General features: G+C 44.4%; 1 protein-coding gene across 3 annotated transcripts in view; it reads left to right on the top strand.

The window, feature by feature from the left end:
• TRAF3 (TNF receptor associated factor 3) overlaps window positions 1–17,311 on the top strand; it is a 95,866-nt gene that overhangs the window by 38,541 nt on the left and 40,014 nt on the right. Inside the window, exons 3-5 of one of the 3 annotated variants that reach the window (XM_077923895.1) lie at window positions 3,850–3,969; window positions 11,940–12,198; window positions 15,826–15,835. In XM_077923895.1, coding sequence (XP_077780021.1) covers window positions 11,960–12,198; window positions 15,826–15,835 — 249 coding nt within the window. In that variant the 5' untranslated portion in view covers window positions 3,850–3,969; window positions 11,940–11,959. Of the gene's footprint in view, window positions 1–3,849; window positions 3,970–11,939; window positions 12,199–15,825; window positions 15,836–17,311 lie in introns of those variants that run through there. The other 2 variants (XM_077923891.1, XM_077923884.1) reach the window with 2 other exon arrangements.

The raw sequence follows: 17,311 nt of genomic DNA, 5'->3' as shown, positions 1-17,311 counted from the left end.
CAAAGCAGTCCACATCTTACGTGCCGTCACGTTGCCAGCAAGCGTAGCAATTTCCTCCAGAGAGACGGATAAGACTATTATGTCAATGGCCCTCGAATTCTGGGCCTCCCATTTCTCTGTCAGAGGATCTGGGGGGGCTTGAGACACAGTATGCCAGACTCCATACTGACGCAGCAAACTCTCACACCATTTTGCCCAGGTCTGATAATTGTGCCGATTTAACTTTGGGCACTCAGTGGCCTCTGAAGCTTCAAAAGCGTGGAAAAACTCCATTCCAGCTTTTACTTGAGCCGTGAGCCTTTATGCCTTCAAAGACTCCTTATCGTGGCAGCTCATTAATCACGATGCCTTTTGGCTCGGCTCCCAGGCCAATTAAGCCTTCCGGAGTTCAAAGGCTCCGTCCGAGGTAAAACAGAAAAGCCTCCCTTTCTTTCGCTTTTCCCACGTACCTCTCAAACGCAGTCTGTTGCAGCTTTACTCTCCTGTAGGTGCTGTGAATCTGGGCCCGAAACGTTGTTGTTGGGAAACTGCCAGGGAGATATTGTCCATCATGGCCCCAAGCCGGCTGCCGGACGTCCATCGACCTCCCGTAGCCAGGCAGATCCAGCAGTTAGCGACACGAAGCCTTAGAAATGGATTGCCACATTCTAGGCTTGTGCACACTGTTCTTTATCAGCAGAAAACACAGCCAGAAAGCCTGCACCGCAGAAGAGCATAATTTACAGACTTTATTTAGCGTTGAACAGAACAAAGGAAAAACATGACCGTTCTGTGTCAGTGCCTCTGACCGACTGAAATCGAAAGGAAACAGCAAACATAAACATCCTGTAACAGGAAATACGCAGACTCTGTGACTCACAAGCCTGCTCTCTCTTAAGGTGGAACGGAAATATCCTAACACCCTGTAACTTGGCTTCTCGCAGTGAGGGAACCGCCAGAAGGCCCTCGGCACTGGACCTCAGTGTCCGGGCAGAACGATGCGGGTGGAGGCACTCCTTCAGGTAGAAATATCAGTTGATATATATGCTCCCTAAACCTTTTTTTTAAGAAAAGGAAATATGCAGTGAATGGGAATGTAGTTTTCCATTCAGCAGCAAAAGCAGCTGATCATATCTTCCTGCATTGCAGGGGGTTGGACTAGCTGACCCTTCTATGATTCTGTCTAGGGTTTACCGAGACCCAATCAATCACCAGGCACTCTTACTGCTTCTAGGCCACATTTAGGCAAACTATAAAGGCGTTCCAGGTCTAAGTTAAGTGAAATAAATACCTCTTCTTGTCAGAGCAAGTGGAAATATACGTGTGCTATCTCCTCTGTGCTGCTGTCACTGATATATATTTGTTTTAAAGTACACTTTCCAATAGTAGTACTGCAAGTTTAGTCTAAACCAGTGGAAGGGATCAAGGTTCTCTTTGAAACATTTCAGATGTTTTGCTCGCTAGAACGTACTCTTTTCAGCCGAAAAGCTTTGTTCTTTGCAGCCAAAATATTGAAAGGCATCTTGCTGGGATGAGTGGGTAGAAAGATTACTGCATCCCTTGGAATGAACTATAACCTAAAATGTTGAAGGCAAGGATGTCAAGCTGGGCAATTTATACTTACTAGAAAGTCACCACTGTATCTGCAGCACTAGAGAAACTCATTGCAGGACTAAGTACAAGGAGGCAGCCCAGTTTCTCCCCGTAACACGATTTAAGCGTCTTTCAGAAGTAGCCATTAAACACATACAGAAACCTATAGTATTGTTTTGCTCTTGGCACTGTCGGCTACAAAAAAATGCAATTTTTTGTTCAAAGTATCCTCCAAAGGTCATTTAGAATCCCTGGTGCAAAGCTTATGCTATTAAGTCATTTCTGTTGGGGTTTCTGGGACTGGGGGTCCCATTCCTTGCAGGAAATGCCACTTGGCTAGGGTTTTGGGGAGTGCTCACTGCTGCTATCTAACCTGCCCTACCCATCTCTTCTCTGCCCCAAAGATAGTTTTCTGGGCCCTCGTAGCAGGAAGAGATGGGAAAGTGGAGAGTGGTTTGTTCGCGCCCTCCAAGCTGTTTTGAAAGCATTCAGACAAGACTTGTTGAGAAAGCTTAGGCTTTTAAACCTGCATTTCAGTTGAAAGCTGGCAAAGGCTTGATCCTTACCCGGGCAAGCAGAGGTGTGTTCGTGCACCTGCAAACATAACAATGTCCTTTCGATTAGGCTTGCAACATTGCATGCTAGCCAGGGCCGGATTTAGGTTTGATGAGGCCCTAAGCTACTGAAGGTAATGGGGCCCTTTATATGTCCAGCTGTCCTTTGTCAACAACAAATTGCTGCTGCTTTTTGTGTTGAATATATACTATATGGTAATTTATGGACCTAATAGGTATCTAAATCCATTTGCACATGCAGAATGTAGGCACCCTATATATAGAAAAGAGCAAAGCAGTGATATTTTAGGGAGCAGGCTAGCAGGCGGGGCCCATGACGTACACCATAGGAGCCTACACAACACAAAACACTGTTGCTGTACGTAGGTTTTATTTTATTTGTTTTTTATCTTATATTTTGGAAATGTACATCCAGTTTTTTCCCCTTTAAATTTTTTGGGGCCGCCCAAGAGAATGAAGCTGAGGCTCCAGTACTTTGGCCACCTCATGAGAAGAGAAGACTCCCTGGAGAAGACACTGATGTTGGGAAAGATGGAGGGCACAAGGAGAAGGGGGAGACAGAGGACGAGATGGCTGGATAGTGTTTTCGAGGTTACCAGCATGAGTTTGACCAAACTGCGGGAGGTAGTGGAGGACAGAGGTGCCTGGCGTGCTCTGGTCCATGGGGTCACGAAGAGTTGGACACGACTAAACGACTAAACAACAACAACAAAGAGAATGGGGCCCTAAGCTATAGCTTGTTTAGCTTACATGTAAATCTGGCACCGCTGCTATCCCGATTTACTCACATACATTAGAGTGGAGCACGGAAGATGCATTTCTTGTGACAATTCAAATTCTTCCCCTCGCAGAAAAGCAATTCTGACAGAACGTGGGGGGGAAAGGGAGGTGAGATTGTGAATATGTTATTCACAACTGAGACCTTTTGAACTCTTGGTTCTTCCTGCGTAAGGTGTAGCTGCTGCTTCTGTTTTATAACTAGGAGGTGTCGATTTTGCCGTTGTGTTTCAGGATGCCCGGGCATGTCTTCGTCATGGGGCTCCACGAAGGATAATGTGAGCCAGATATGCAAAGCTGCAAGGCTACATGATTCATTGGTCCTGTGACCTGCTTTCCTAAATGACATTCATAAAGCACACACCTAAACCTATCAGTCTTGATCGAGATCTGTAACTGTGCTGGAAGTAGCACTCCTAGTGATCAATAAAAATCTCCTCCTGCTTGCCAAGTGCAAAGTACGCTTGGGCATCTGATTAAAAAGTATCAGGGTTTTTTTTTGTTGTTTCGTTTTTGCAAGACATTGTCCTTTTATGTTCTGCTAGGATGTTTGTCATCGATAAATCTATGCAATGACATTGTCTGGGGAGGGCCAGAGGGTTGGTGGCCCCAGGCGCATTTGTTAGGGGGCACATTTTGCTCCTCGCCGCCTTGCCTGCCCTGCGAAACTCTGGGGAAATTGCTTGCAAAAACACGCGCCTTAGTTAAAAATGTGTATGCAGTTTTCATGGGGATTTTAAAAAATAAAATGCTGATTGCTATGGAAATGTGGGAAACTGGATATTTAAGCGTGGAAAAACGAGAAATTAAGAGAACCAAATTTCACAAAGTCCTTCTATCGCTACTCTCCAGAGGTTTTTGTGATTTTAAATGCAATCTCAATTTTGCACGTGGACTTAAATTGCGTTTTCTTCTGTCTCTTAAGTTACAGGAGTCAACATTTGACGGTATCAACTGGGAAACGGATTCGCAGTTCATTTTTTGTTGCCTTTTCTTCTCTGTTCGAACGTAGATGTCCTTGCCCCTTTCGTCTGCCATTATACAGGTAAGCTGTTGAGCTCCTTTTTGGGAGAAATGGTGGTATACAAATTTAATGAATAAATTTTGTCTAGGGAAACAAGAATATTGGTGGTATAGCGGCATACTGTTGTTGTTTAGTCGTTTAGTCGTGTCCGACTCTTTGTGTCCCCATGGACCAGAGCATGCCAGGCCCTTCTGTCTTCCACTGCCTCCCGCAGTTTGGTCAAACTCACGTTAGTAGCTTCGAGAACATTGTCCAACCATCTCGTCCTCTGTCGTCCCCTTCTCCTTGTGCCCTCAATCTTTCCCAACAATAGGGTCTTTTCCAGGCAGTCTTCTCTTCTCATGAGGTGGCCAAAGTATTGGAGCCTCAGCTTCACGATCTGTCCTTCCAGTGAGCGCTCAGGGCTGATTTCCTTCAGAATGGAGAGGTTTGATCTTCTTGCAGTCCATGGGACTCTCAAGAGTCTCCTCCAGCACCATAATTCAAAAGCATCAATTTTTTGGTGATCAGCCTTCTTTATGGTCTAGCTCAGTGTTCCCCAACCTTGGGCCTCCAGCTGTTTTTGGACTACAACTCCCATCATCCCTCGCTAGCAAGACCAGTGTTCAAGGATGATGGGAATTGTAGTCCAAAAACAGCTGGAGGCCCAAGGTTGGGGAACACTGGTCTAGCTCTCACTTCCATACATCACTACTGGGAAAGCCATAGCTTTATATGAGTGCAAAATTTTCATTTTCTGGATTAATTTTTTTGTAAGTGTAGTGTTCAAATTATACTGAATTGTTTATTCATATTTTTAGTCGGTTCCGAATTTTGTGGACAATCTCACCCTTTTCCCATCGCAGCCAAGAATCCAGGGTGGCACCTGGGTGAAGATCTCTTCCTCCTGGGCACCTTGCATTACTTTTCTGCCTCCTGTCTTTAGTGTGTCAGCACTACTTCCTGCTGAGATATAGCTTACTGGTGCATTTTTTTCTGGCTGTTTTCTGGAAATCGATAGCCAATATATGCTGTTTCATAAAATGGAACCCTGAGGAGACATGTCTTGAGTTGATAGGAAACATGATTTGCCAGCTGACAATCAAGCTGCCTAAAGCTTATAGAAAGCCCTTGTAGGCTGCTCTTTCTGAATTTGGTTCTGAGCCTCTGTGAATAGGCACTTATAAAAAAATATAGCAGCAAAAAAACTCTTCCAAATAGCAGTGTTTTACCACTTTCCTTTTTGTATCAAGTTGTTCAGTTCCATATGACAAAATACTGCTATTTGGGAGGTTTTTTTTTGGGGGGGGGGGTCTGTGCTATTTTCTTCTTTCTTCTTTTGATTGCTGCGTGTCTATTAAACATTGAATGGCTGTCCTCTTTCTGCCCCTGACATCCTGCGCTCTCTGTAATTCTCCTCAAATTGTAAAACCATTTCTTCATCGCCTTCTCTAGTCACCTTCTCTTCCCCAATTTATGCTTTATTCAGGAGTGGAGAAACTTGTTAAGCCCACGCTTATTTCTCTTGGTGATCTCATCTGCTCAGGTGAATTCTTAACAACCTTTTCTGATGAGTCCCTAAATCAGCCACTGACCTGCCCACCTCTTTTCAGGGCCAAACCATACACCATGCACAGTTCCTGATCTCTTTCCTTGTGATCTCAATTTCCTATATTTTATTTTTTAAATGAAAGGCAAGCTTGAAGGATTGCAGTTAGGAGTGGAAAATGGGAAGGAGTGGGAGAACTTTTGTCCCATCTACAGTTCTTCTTGAAATTTTGGGTATTATTATTTTTTAAAGACAAGTAGATGTTGCAAAAGGGACGCAGGTGGCACTGTGGGTTAAACCACAGAGCCTAGGACTTGCCGATCAGAAGGTCGGCGGTTCGAATCCCCATTACGGGGTTAGCTCCTGTTGCTCGGTCCCTGCTCCTGCCAACCTAGCAGTTCGAAAGCACGTCCAAGTGCAAGTAGAGAAATAGGGAAGGTAAATGGCGGGAAGGTAAATGGCGTTTCTGTGCACTGCTCTGGTTCGCCAGAAGTGGCTTAGTCATGCTGGCCACATGACCCGGAAGCTGTACGCCGGCTCCCTCGGCCAATAAAGCGAGATGAGCGCCGCAACCCGAGTCAGTCACGACTGGACCTAATGGTCAAGGGTCCCTTTACCTTTACCCTTTTAGTTGTTGCAAAACCAAGGGGTGGCAGCAGTAGTGAGGAGTACTAGAGGAAACTGAATATATATGCTTTCTCCAGTTTTCATGGAAATTCTTGCTTTGGTTTGGTTTTACCAAATGCTCTTGTAAAAGTGCCTCATGTCTGCTAATATCCTGCTATATACGGGATAGGTGATTGAGAAGGCAGATTATGAGGCAGCTTCATTTAAGCACAGCTATTTAAGCATGAGAGGTCTGGAGGGTGGCAACATGAGAATGCAGTGGCTCCCCATTTGTGGAATGTTCTCCCCAGGAAGGCATACCTGGCACCTTCATTATACTTTAGGCGCCTGGCAAAAACTTTCCTCTTGAACCAAGCCTCTGGCTGATTGACATCTGATGCCCTTTTAAAATGTGCTGGGGATGGAGGAATTACAGTGGTACCTCTGGTTGCGAACGGGATCCGTTCCAAAGGCCTGTTCGCAACATGAAAAGAGTGCAGCCTGCAGCGGCGCATCTGCGCAAGCGCGGGTTGCAATTCGGCGCTTCTGCGCATGACGTCATTTTGTGCTCTCCGCATGTGCGAGCGGTGAAACCCTTTCCGGTTCTTCCGGGTCGCCGCGGGATGTAGCTTGAAAGAACATTTGCATGAAGCAAATGTAACATGAAGTATGACTGTATTGGGTTGTTCTTGTTTTTATTTTTTATCGCGTATTTTATGCTTCTATATTGTGGTTTTATGCTGTGAACTGCCATGAGACCTGCGTGCATTGGGCGGTATACAAATTTAATAAATAATAATACTCCTTTCTTCCATAAAAAGGGACTAGAAATAATTTTATTTTCTTTGAAATGTAAGTTAACACTGCCTGTTAACTTGTAAGAGAGGAGTGCGGTACCTTTGGCCTGCTGGCCTGCCCTGCCCATTTGGCCCACCAGGTAGACATGGCCACAAGCCTTACACCTGATGCCCTATGCAATGTCAGGTGTGGAACAGGTAAATTTGTGGCTGGGCTAGAAAGTCTGCACGCCCCTTTGCAAGGCTCCTTGAAGAGCCTTGCTGATTGTCAGAGCTTTAAGAGAGACCTGCACAGCCAAAGCTGCCCAAATCAGCTGGGATAAACTGCTCTAATCCTCTGGAAACTCCCTAGCATAGCGGGGGTGGGGGGGGTGGCTGGAGGAAGTGACTTGCATTCACGGTGCTTCCTTCAGAGCTTTGAATACAAACTGCAACCTTTGGAAGGAAAAGGAAAACAGAGCATCTTTTTCTTTCGTCCCAGAGGAAGGAGTTTGTATTCCAGGCACTGGAGGAAGTCCATTAAATACAAACCGCTTTCTCAGCAGAGGAGAAAATATTCCTTTTTCAATAAGCTTTTCCCTGTCTCTAGCGACTTCCAAGTTGTGATCAGCCAGTGGGCAATTGCAGGGAGCATCTCGGAAGGAGGTTGCTGTAACCCCCCCCCCTCTGAACTTTTGACAGATGTCAGTCAGGGGTTTGTCAGAGTTGGAGTTTGAGGAAATAAGGATCCGGTCCTGTGATCGGATCTGTTTCTCCGCCCTGGCTCTAAGGCAACATACGACTATTAATCGGATTCAACTCAAATGAGCAATTGTCTGGGGAGGTGCATGTTAAAATGAAATTTTAAATGTTAAAATGAAATTGCCCCGCCAAAAAACAGGTAGCACTGAATCGGGATCCTCAGCGGCAAAGAGTGACATAAGCTGAACGTGCGGCGGATCACAGGTGCCTTCTTAGTGACCAGCGCTTGGGTTTTCTCCAGTTTCCTGCAGAAATACCCACACTTCAAACGCCACATGAATTCTGCATGAGATTCTGCATGAGCCAGATGTAGTATTTGATCCAAGACCTGTGTAACAACCCAGCTTTTAATTCTCCAGCAGAGTAGTCCTGATTTAAACACATTCGATGAAAAAAATTAATCTTAAACAAGGTTAGCCATTGAAAGGCAACCCAAGCAAAGCATGGGAAGTTTGTGTATGAATGGGATATTGATGAATTCTTATATTTCCAGAAATGGGTTTGGGTGTATATTGGCTGACAAGCATTTGCAAAATGTGGCGCTGTGGTCTAAACCACTGAGCCTAGGGCTTGCCGATCAGAAGGTTGGTGGTTTGAATCCCCGTGACAGGGTGAGCTCACATTGCTCAGTCCCAGCTCCTGCCCACCTAACAATTCGAAAGCACATCAAAGTGCAAGTAGATAAATAGGTACCTCTCCGGCAAGAAGGTAAACGGCGTTTCCGTGCGCTGCTCTGGTTTCAGCAGAAGCGGCTTAGTCATGCTGGCCACATGACCTGGAAAAACTGTCTGTGGACAAACGCCGGCTCCCTCGGCCAGTAAAGCGAGATGAGCGCCGTAACCCCAGAGTCTTTTGCGACTGGACTTAACTGTCAGGGGTCCTTTACCTTTACCTTTAAGAAGGAGAGAGCAGGAGATTTGAAGAGAGTATATCTGGATAGATAGTGAGTACTTCATTTTGGTGTAGAAAGCCTGCTCCTCTAATGAAGTTTGCTGTTTGTTTCCACAATGTATCAGCTATATTTATTTATTTTGCATAGTTTCTATCCTGCCTTTCTGTTCAAAGTTCCTATAACATTTTACATTCTGTGAAGTCTCCATAATTTCTTTAAAAACCACAAATACTGTTTTTTAATATATATTTTTTCAAATAAAAATACACAAAAGTAATAACAATACTATTTTAAAATTTTCTTTAAAAACTTCTCTTCCCTCTTCTTTTTCCTTTGAATTTGCAAACGAATTAAAAAGAAGCGATAATATTATTTTTTTTAAAAAGAAAAGAAGCAAAGAAAAGAAAATGTATCTATTCAAGTCAGCAGCAGCAGCCTCTTTGGGAAGCAGTTAACATAGCCAAAGCCCTGATTAAAATAAGTAAGCAACCATTAAACGTCTTGGGAAACAAAATGGCCGTGCACCCTCGGATTTGGCATGAGGGGAAGGGGATTCTATAACGGCTTTTAATATAAGCTTTGATCTATTGCAGTGTGTAACTGTTTGCTACTGTTCATTGCTTAACACCAAGGGCGTGCTAAGTTATGTCTAGGGACCAGCGTCAAGAATGGCTCACAATAATTTAAACAGAGGGAATAGAAATGGCTCCAAGAAGGTTGTAGCCATTGAGGTGCAGTGGAGATGTACGTTGGTTCTTTTACCCTTCTCGGCTCGAAATGTGATTTTTCTTCGCCCTCCGGGAATGCTTAGTAGGCCGGAGTCAGGAGGGAAGGCATTCTGGTGACAGAGCAGACTGTTGGGAAGGCTGCGATGGCAGGAAATTTAATTTATGCCCTCTAGCTGTCAGTTGTAAGAAGATCTTGTTACATCGCCTCTGAGGAACTGGCCGACCTTGATCTAAGAGCAAGGCATTCTGAGTTGACTGAAGTGTGGAACTGGGACAGAAGGGGAAGGCCAGGGAGAGAGATAAACAAGAGGTAACCAGGTCAGATGTTTCTCCAGTAGTATATGTCAGTCCCCTAACACAGCTACTATATGTCAGTCCCCTAACACCGTATTCTCGGACAGAATGTGCTAGGCTAGAGGCAATGGAGGCTACAGAGTAGATAGCCTACTGCTTCTATTGTTCTTCGCTGTCTTCATAATGACCCTAACTCTTTGGGGCTGTGAAGGAGCTTAAGGGAGAATATTGGCTGCTCCTTGTGGTTTTTAGTGTTGCCAGCTTCATTGAGGATCTTGCCAATTGGGCCCCAGCAGACCCAGCACTCTAGGCCTTTTGAAAATGTCGGAGAACCCAACTTTCCTCGCTGGCTTTCCACAGAAGGTGTTTTTAGTTTAGGGTTTTGGCTATCGTTGGGGGGTTTTTTGGTCACATTTTAGTAGTTTTGGGATGATGCTGATGATTATTACCTGCCCTTCGCCAGCAGGTCCTGGGGCATATGACAGGAGTTTAAAATTCAGAATTATAAATACGGTTGGAACGCAGTACAGACACAGGAATAGGATGGGCTCTGAAGACACAGAGAATTCTTGGAAATGTAAGGGGGCTGAAGGGACATTCTTTCACCTTTGCTGGACTTGCCGAAAAGTGAAGGCCTTCTGGGAAATGATCTATAATGAGTTAAAAAAGGTGTTTAAATACACCTTCCCTAAGAAACCAGAGGCCATCCTCCTGGGCATTGTTGGCCAAAAGGTGTTAAAGAAGGATAGAATTTTTTTTTATGTACGCAACTACAGCAGCAAGAATACTTATTGCAAAATATTGGAAGATACAAGATCTCCCCACACTGGAAGAGTGGCAGACGCAATTGATGGATTATATGGAACTGGCTGAAATGACTAGTAGAATCCGAGATTTGGGAGAAGAAACAATGGAAGAGGATTGGAAAAAATTTAAGGACTATTTACAAAAACATTATAAGTTGTATGAATGTTAAGAAGTTGCATGATTTGGAAATTTTAGCTTCAGCAATTAGATTTGGTGAGCAGGAAACTAAGACAAAAATGTAAGAAAAGGTTGAAATTTAAAGCTATATTATGTTTATTTTAAGGTACAAGTTATTGGCAAAAAGTACTTTAAATTTAGAAGTACAATATTTGAAAGATACAAGTAAGGTATGAAACAAGGTAATAATTTGCTGATATGTTTATTGATAGGAATGCAGGGTGAGGGAGACGTGGGGAAGTCCGGTGGGTAATGTAAAAATGTTTTTGAAAGTTGTATTTTTTCTTTTCTTTTTTTTGTTTCTTTCTTTTTTCTTCATGCTCTCTATACTTCTGACTTTGTATTTGAAAACGCAATAAAAAATATTAAAAAAATATATGAAGACACAGAGAATTCTACAACTCAGGGGCTGCCACAGGGAATGCCCTCTTCATGGCCACCCTTCCCAAACTTCTGAGGGATGTGGGACCACCCAGAAGACCCCCTCTGTTGACCTTACAACCTAGGAGGGCTTGTAGGGAAGGAGCTGTCTGTTCAGATATTTGAGGCCTAAGTCATATCAATTGCTGGCCTGTTAATTTTATTTTATTTTAATTTTATTGGGCCTGTATTGTTAATTGGCATTTTTTTGGGAAGCCACCTTGAACAAGTGTGCTTCTAAGGGTGGCGTATAAATATTTTAGATAAAATAAGTATATTTGAGGCTTAATCGGTTCTTAGTACTTTCAGACTAGGCACCTATATCAAATTCCAACATCTTCAGTGTAAGTTGGGGTGGGGGCACTGGATCTGGTTGGTGGGCTGCATCCTGGCCACCCACCTGTCAATACCTTTGCATCACCTTGAGTCAGGTGATGCGTTTCTTTTGCCAGCGTAGTTTGGAATAAAAGGAATGGCTTTGCAGTTGCCTTCAAACCTTCCTTTCGGCAGGGAGCTGTGTCTTTATCTGCACCACACCTAACACAATACTTGGTGTCAGGTGTAGGGCAGGTGACTGTGGCTTCAGGTAAGCGTTCTGATGGACCTAATCAGGGCTGCAGGATCCCCACCAAAGACACAAGTTGGTGACTTTTCATTTGGTCGTTTGCAACTGAATGCTGGAACAACCTCATTGGAGAAGCATTGTGTTTGAGGCGATAGATGATATGGGAATTTTATCTGAAGCTGTTTTTCCATGCATGCAAATCACCACTTGCTGCTGCAGCTCTTGAGCAGTGAATCTGCATGTGTGCACTTTCTCTTCAAAGGAAGGAGAGGGAAGGGTTTTTGCATATTTCTGTGTACTCAATATGTTCCAACGCTCATGATGTTGGAGGAACCTCAGACAAATGTTTGCATGAAATACGCATCTGTTTCTCATCTGAATTGTGTGGGTACAAGACTCTCTCTTCATGCAAGTGTGGATATGTGTTTTCTTTTAGTAATATTTATCAACTGCAACATGGACGCAAGCAAGAAAGCAGATCCCCCGGTGTCAGTGGAACTGGTCCAAAAGGCAAATCCCGACCGCAGCCCAGTGCCATCCATTTACGTGCCCGAACAAGGTGGCTACAAAGAGAAATTTGTGAATGCGGTGGAGGACAAATACAAATGCGAAAAGTGCCACCTCATTTTGTGCAATCCAAAGCAGACAGAATGTGGGCATCGGTATTGCGAGACCTGTATGAATGCTTTGCTAAGGTTAGTGTTTCTTGGTATTGTTTCAATGGGGTAAAACGGTACTGAAGGCAAGGTGCTGGCTTTCTAACCTAAATCCTTTCCAGGTCAAGTTCTAGGCATGAAGTAACTTTGCATGTTGAATATGTATGCATAAAGTAAAGAGCAAACACCTGGACTAGTTTCATATCTAGCAATCCACAAATGAGCTCACCAGTCATTTTTTAATTGGGTCAAACTCTGGACTTCAGAGGCCTTACAGAAAATAGTGCTCTATGTGACACCAGGTGTGAGATTCTGCCCCCCACCTCACTTAGGGGAACCATACATTTTGGTTGACCACGGAAGGCCAACCAAAACTCCTTTGCTCCTTAGTTAGTGCTTGACACATGTCACTGATAGAGAAGACAGACTGGATAGGTCAGTTGGTAGACCATGTGACTCTTAATTATAGGGTTGTGGGTTCAAGTCTCACATTAGGCAAAAAAATCCTGCATTGCAAGGGGTTGGACTAGATGACTCCCACAGTCCCTTCCAACACTACAATTCTGTGGTTTTATGAGTTGGAAAGAATGGGATTATATTTTCCCCAAAGACCAAAGAAAGAGTTTTGAAACACCTGAGAGAGTAGCTAATTTTAAACTGCATCTCTTGTAAGTTGATGCTGATAACATTACCATAAATTATTTGCCGGTTCAGAAATAGCCCAGAGAAACGAAGGAGTTGACATTTTCGTATTTTGCCGGATAGATATGAAACATCCACGTCAACAATTATATAGCTGTAGAAGAAAACAGGGAAGTGAAGAAGACAGCAAGCCCTAGGGCCTTCCTAGTGGCTCTGAGCTTTTGGAATGATGGGCTGCAATATTGTTCTAGGCAGTTGTTAATTGCTCGCTACTGCTGTTAAGCTCATTGTGCAGCACCTAGGTTTCTTGTCCTTTTTGATCCATCACTGTAAATATGCAGGCATCAGAAACAAATCTTACTGAGTCCTACAAAAGTGCTGTTTTATTGCAAATAAAGGATAAAGTCTAGTTATTTCAACCCCCTGCAATGCAGGATATATTAGAGATGAAAGTTGTTTGTGTATATTGGGTGTGTGGCACTGTGGTCTAAACCACAGAGCCTGGGGCTTGCCGATCAGAAGGTCAGTGGTTCGAATCCCTGCAACGGGGTGAGCTCCCGCTGTTCAGTCCCTGCTCCTGCCAACCTAGCAGTTCGAAAGCACGTCAAAGTGCAAGTGGATAAATAGGTACCGCTCCGGCGGGAAGGTAAACAGCATTTCCGTTCGCTACTCTGGTTCACCAGAAGCGGCTTAGTCATGCTGGCCACATGACCCGGAAGCTGTACGCCGGCTCCCTTGGCCAGTAAAGCGAGATGAGTGCCGCAACCCGAGAGTCGTTCGCGACTGGACTTAACAGTCAGGGGTCCCTTTACATACACACACACACAATTTCCGTAGTAGAATGCTGTCATCTCACGCTGTTAACAGCTGATAAGAGGGAGGCAAAAAAATTAATAATAATTAGATGAGGTAAAGTGAAAGATGTGGGGGGGGGGAATGTTCCTGTTATGATGAAATCAATTTGGGAAGAATGAGACTTGTAATCCAAAATGCTAAGTTGGTGGGCGTCTACTTCCCTAAGATGTTTAGATATGTGATTGAATGTTAATTGTGTTTTCTGTGTTGTACCAAGTAAATGGCCTTCTGAAAGTGTGTGTGTGTGTGTGAATGAAATAATAATATGAATTTCAAATAACCTGAAAGCTCCAAAGAGTAAATGGCTTTGTGGTGTTTCGCTGCTCGTGCATTGTTGTTTGCATACCATTACCTTTTTCTATATAATTCTTCTAGAATCATTGTTTGCAGTGATTGTGTGGGCTCCACTTCCATATCCAACTCCCGACTGTTAAAATGAATGGAGAGCGTGCCACCGCATTGGGTTTGGAGCTGTGGGTGGAAAGCAATTCCATTCTCAGTTCTCGTGTACTTGTTAGAATATAACGATTATGCCGTGGAGCCTTTAGCACTCTCTCTCTCTGGGTCATCTGAGGATAGAGAGACAAGAACCACTGAAGACAGCCCAGTGAAGATTACTGCTCAGTATGCAGCAGTAGTTTAAAAGAGCAAACAGGATGCTTGAGTGCATTCAATAAGGACTAGGAGACAATAGCACAGTATCAGATGAATGGTATTTGTTCTAATGCAGAACACAAGTTTCCTGCATTATCCTCATCTCAAAGTGACGGGAAATTAGAGATGAAAGAAATGAAGAGAGTCAGTGGAGATCGTAGAACCGTAGAAGGGACCCTGAGGTCATCTAGTCCAACCCCCTGCAACACAGGAATCTCAACTAAAGCATCCATGACAGATGGCCATCCAACCTCTGCTTAGAAACCTCCAAGGAAGGAGAACCCACCACCTTCCGAGGGAGTCCATTCTGCTGTCTTAAGAGCTCTTACCATCTGAAAGCGCTTCCTGATGTTTAGTTGGAATTTGCTTTCTTGTAACTTGGTTCATTGGTTCAGGTCCCATCCTCCAGAGCAGGAGAAAAGAAGTTTGCTCCATCTTCCATTTGACAGCCCTTTAGCTATTTGAAAATGGCTGTCACATCTCATCTTAAGTCTTCTCTTACCCAGGTTAAACATACCCACCTCCTTCAACTGTTCCTCATAAAGGCTTGGTTTCCAGACCCTTGATCATCTTGGTAGCCCTCCTCTGCACACGCTCCAACTTGTCAACATCCTTCTTAAATTGTGGTGCCCAGAACTGGACACCAGGTGTGGTCTGACCAGGTCAGAACAGAGTGGGACTATTCCCTTGATCTGGACACTGTACTTCTGTTGATGTAGCCTAGAATAGCGGGTGGCGCTGTGGGTTAAACCACAGAGCCTAGGACTTGCCGATCAGAAGGTCGGCAGTTCAAATCCCCGCGACGGGGTGAGCTCCCGTTGCTCGGTCCCTTCTCCTGCCAACCTAGCAGTTTGAAAGCATGTCAAAGTGCAAGTAGATAAATAGGTACCGCTCCGGCGGGAAGGTAAACGGTGTTTCCGTGCGCTGCTCTGGTTCGCCAGAAGTGGCTTAGTCATGCTGGCCACATGACCCGGAAGCTGTACGCCAACTCCCTCGGCCAATAAAGTGAGATGAGCACCGCAACCCCAGAGTCGGTCACGACTGGACCTAATGGTCAGGGGTCCCTTTACCTTTAGAATAGCATTAGCTTTCTTTTCTTTTTGCTGCTGCATCACTCTGTTAACTCATGTTAAGCTTGTGGGCCTACTAAGACGTTAGGAAGTGTGTTGCTGTTAGCATGACAGCATTTAAAAGATGAGGATTAAATTGACTAGAGTAATCAAGGGCTACAATTGAAGTAGCTAATATAGGTGATGCAAGGGCACCGTCTAGAACAGCAATTGCCACTGCATTTTGCACAACTGAATTGCTAGCATCCTACTCATCCATTGAGCGGCAGACAATCTGGGCTGAAACTTTAGCACACATACAGATTATGCACTGGAGCTTTGGAGAAGAGCAGAGATGTTGGACCTCTTTGGGAGATGCCAGCAGGTACCCTTAGGAAGGTTTACCCCCCAACTTTATCGCTGTGCTAGCACTGTGCATGTCCAGCTGTCAGGGGGGCATAGTGAGCTCTACGGGAGTGGACCCCCCTCCATGCATGAAGAACGGTGTGTGCACACAGTGTGCATGGAGGCATCAGCTGCGAAGCAACCTTATCTCCCAGCATTGTTGCTGTCAGTAAGAAAGGAAGCTTTCACTCTGTTATGCTCTTAAGGTAATCTTCTTGTTGCATCAAAGCCGACAAGTGATTGTGAATGGAGCATTACAATAGCATTATGATGCTTTTGCAAGAGCTTTGGCTCAGTGTTGCAGGTAGACAGTCTTACGGCACAAGTAGGTTGTTTTTTTCCTTAAAAAAACTGTTTATAGCCATGCTTTTAAAAGTTGACCCGGAACAGTAAGCTTGCTACATCATTAATAAAGTTATGGTTTCCCATTTTTAAAATATAGAATTTTAGAGATGGAAGGGGACCCCTTGCAATGCAGGAATATGCAGGAATATGCAGCTGGATTGAACCTGCAGCCTTCGCGCTATCGGCACCACGCTCTAATCAACTGAGCTGTCCAGGCATTTAATGTCATAAACTTTCATAATAGCCGTAAATAGTGTAACCCAGCCTCCTCCTCCGACCTGGTGTCCTCCAGTTGTTTAGGACTGCAACTCCCATCATCCCTGACCAAGAAGCACCTGGTTAAGGGAAGCTGGCACAACCTCTCTGAGCTGTTAATAGTAGTAGTAGTAGTAGTAATAGTAATAATAATAATAATAATAATAATAATAATAATAATAATAATATAATTATTTATACCCCGCCCTCCCTGGCCAGAGCCGGGCTCAGGGCGGCTAACACCAATAAAATCATAGTAAAAACATAATAGGGGGAACAAGAAAACCAATTTAAAATACAGGTTAAAATGCAATTTAAAATGCAGCGTCATTTTAAAAGTAGCCAATAAATCAAGACCATAAGGGGAGGGAAACATAAGGGTCAGACTGAGTCCAAACCAAAGGCCGGGTGGAACAGTTCTGTCTTGCAGGCCCTGGGGAAAAATATCAAGTCCTTCAGGTCCCTAGTCTCTTGTGACAGAGCTTTCCACTAAGTTGGGGCCAGTACTGAAAAGGCCCTGGCCCTAGTTGAGGCCAATCTAACCACCTTGCAACCTGCGACCTCCAAAATGTTGTCGTTTGTGGACCTTAAGGTCCTCTTCGGGGCATACCAGGAGATTGATACCAGGAGATTCATGCAGATTAAACAAAACTAACAAACAAAAAGGAAGGGGAAATAATAAAATTCTGCTTGAAGGAAAGGTGCTCTGAACATCACAGGTCTGGGCCCAGACTTGCGCTGAGCAGAGCTCTCCTTGTCCTGGAAGGATGGGATGTGAGGCTGAGTCCTTTTCTTCCTTGTAGCCCCCTGAGATGCTCAGCCCAGAGGGTTGAGGGGGTTGTAGAATCATAGAACTGTGGAGTTGGAAGGGACCCCGAGAGTCATCTAGTCCAACCCCCTGCAATGCAGGAATCTCAGCTAAAGCATCCATGATGGACAGCCATCCA

Source organism: Podarcis muralis, chromosome 1 (assembly GCF_964188315.1).
Source record: "Podarcis muralis chromosome 1, rPodMur119.hap1.1, whole genome shotgun sequence".
Lineage (NCBI taxonomy): Eukaryota > Metazoa > Chordata > Lepidosauria > Squamata > Lacertidae > Podarcis > Podarcis muralis.
This window is presented reverse-complemented; position numbering and strand designations above follow the sequence as displayed.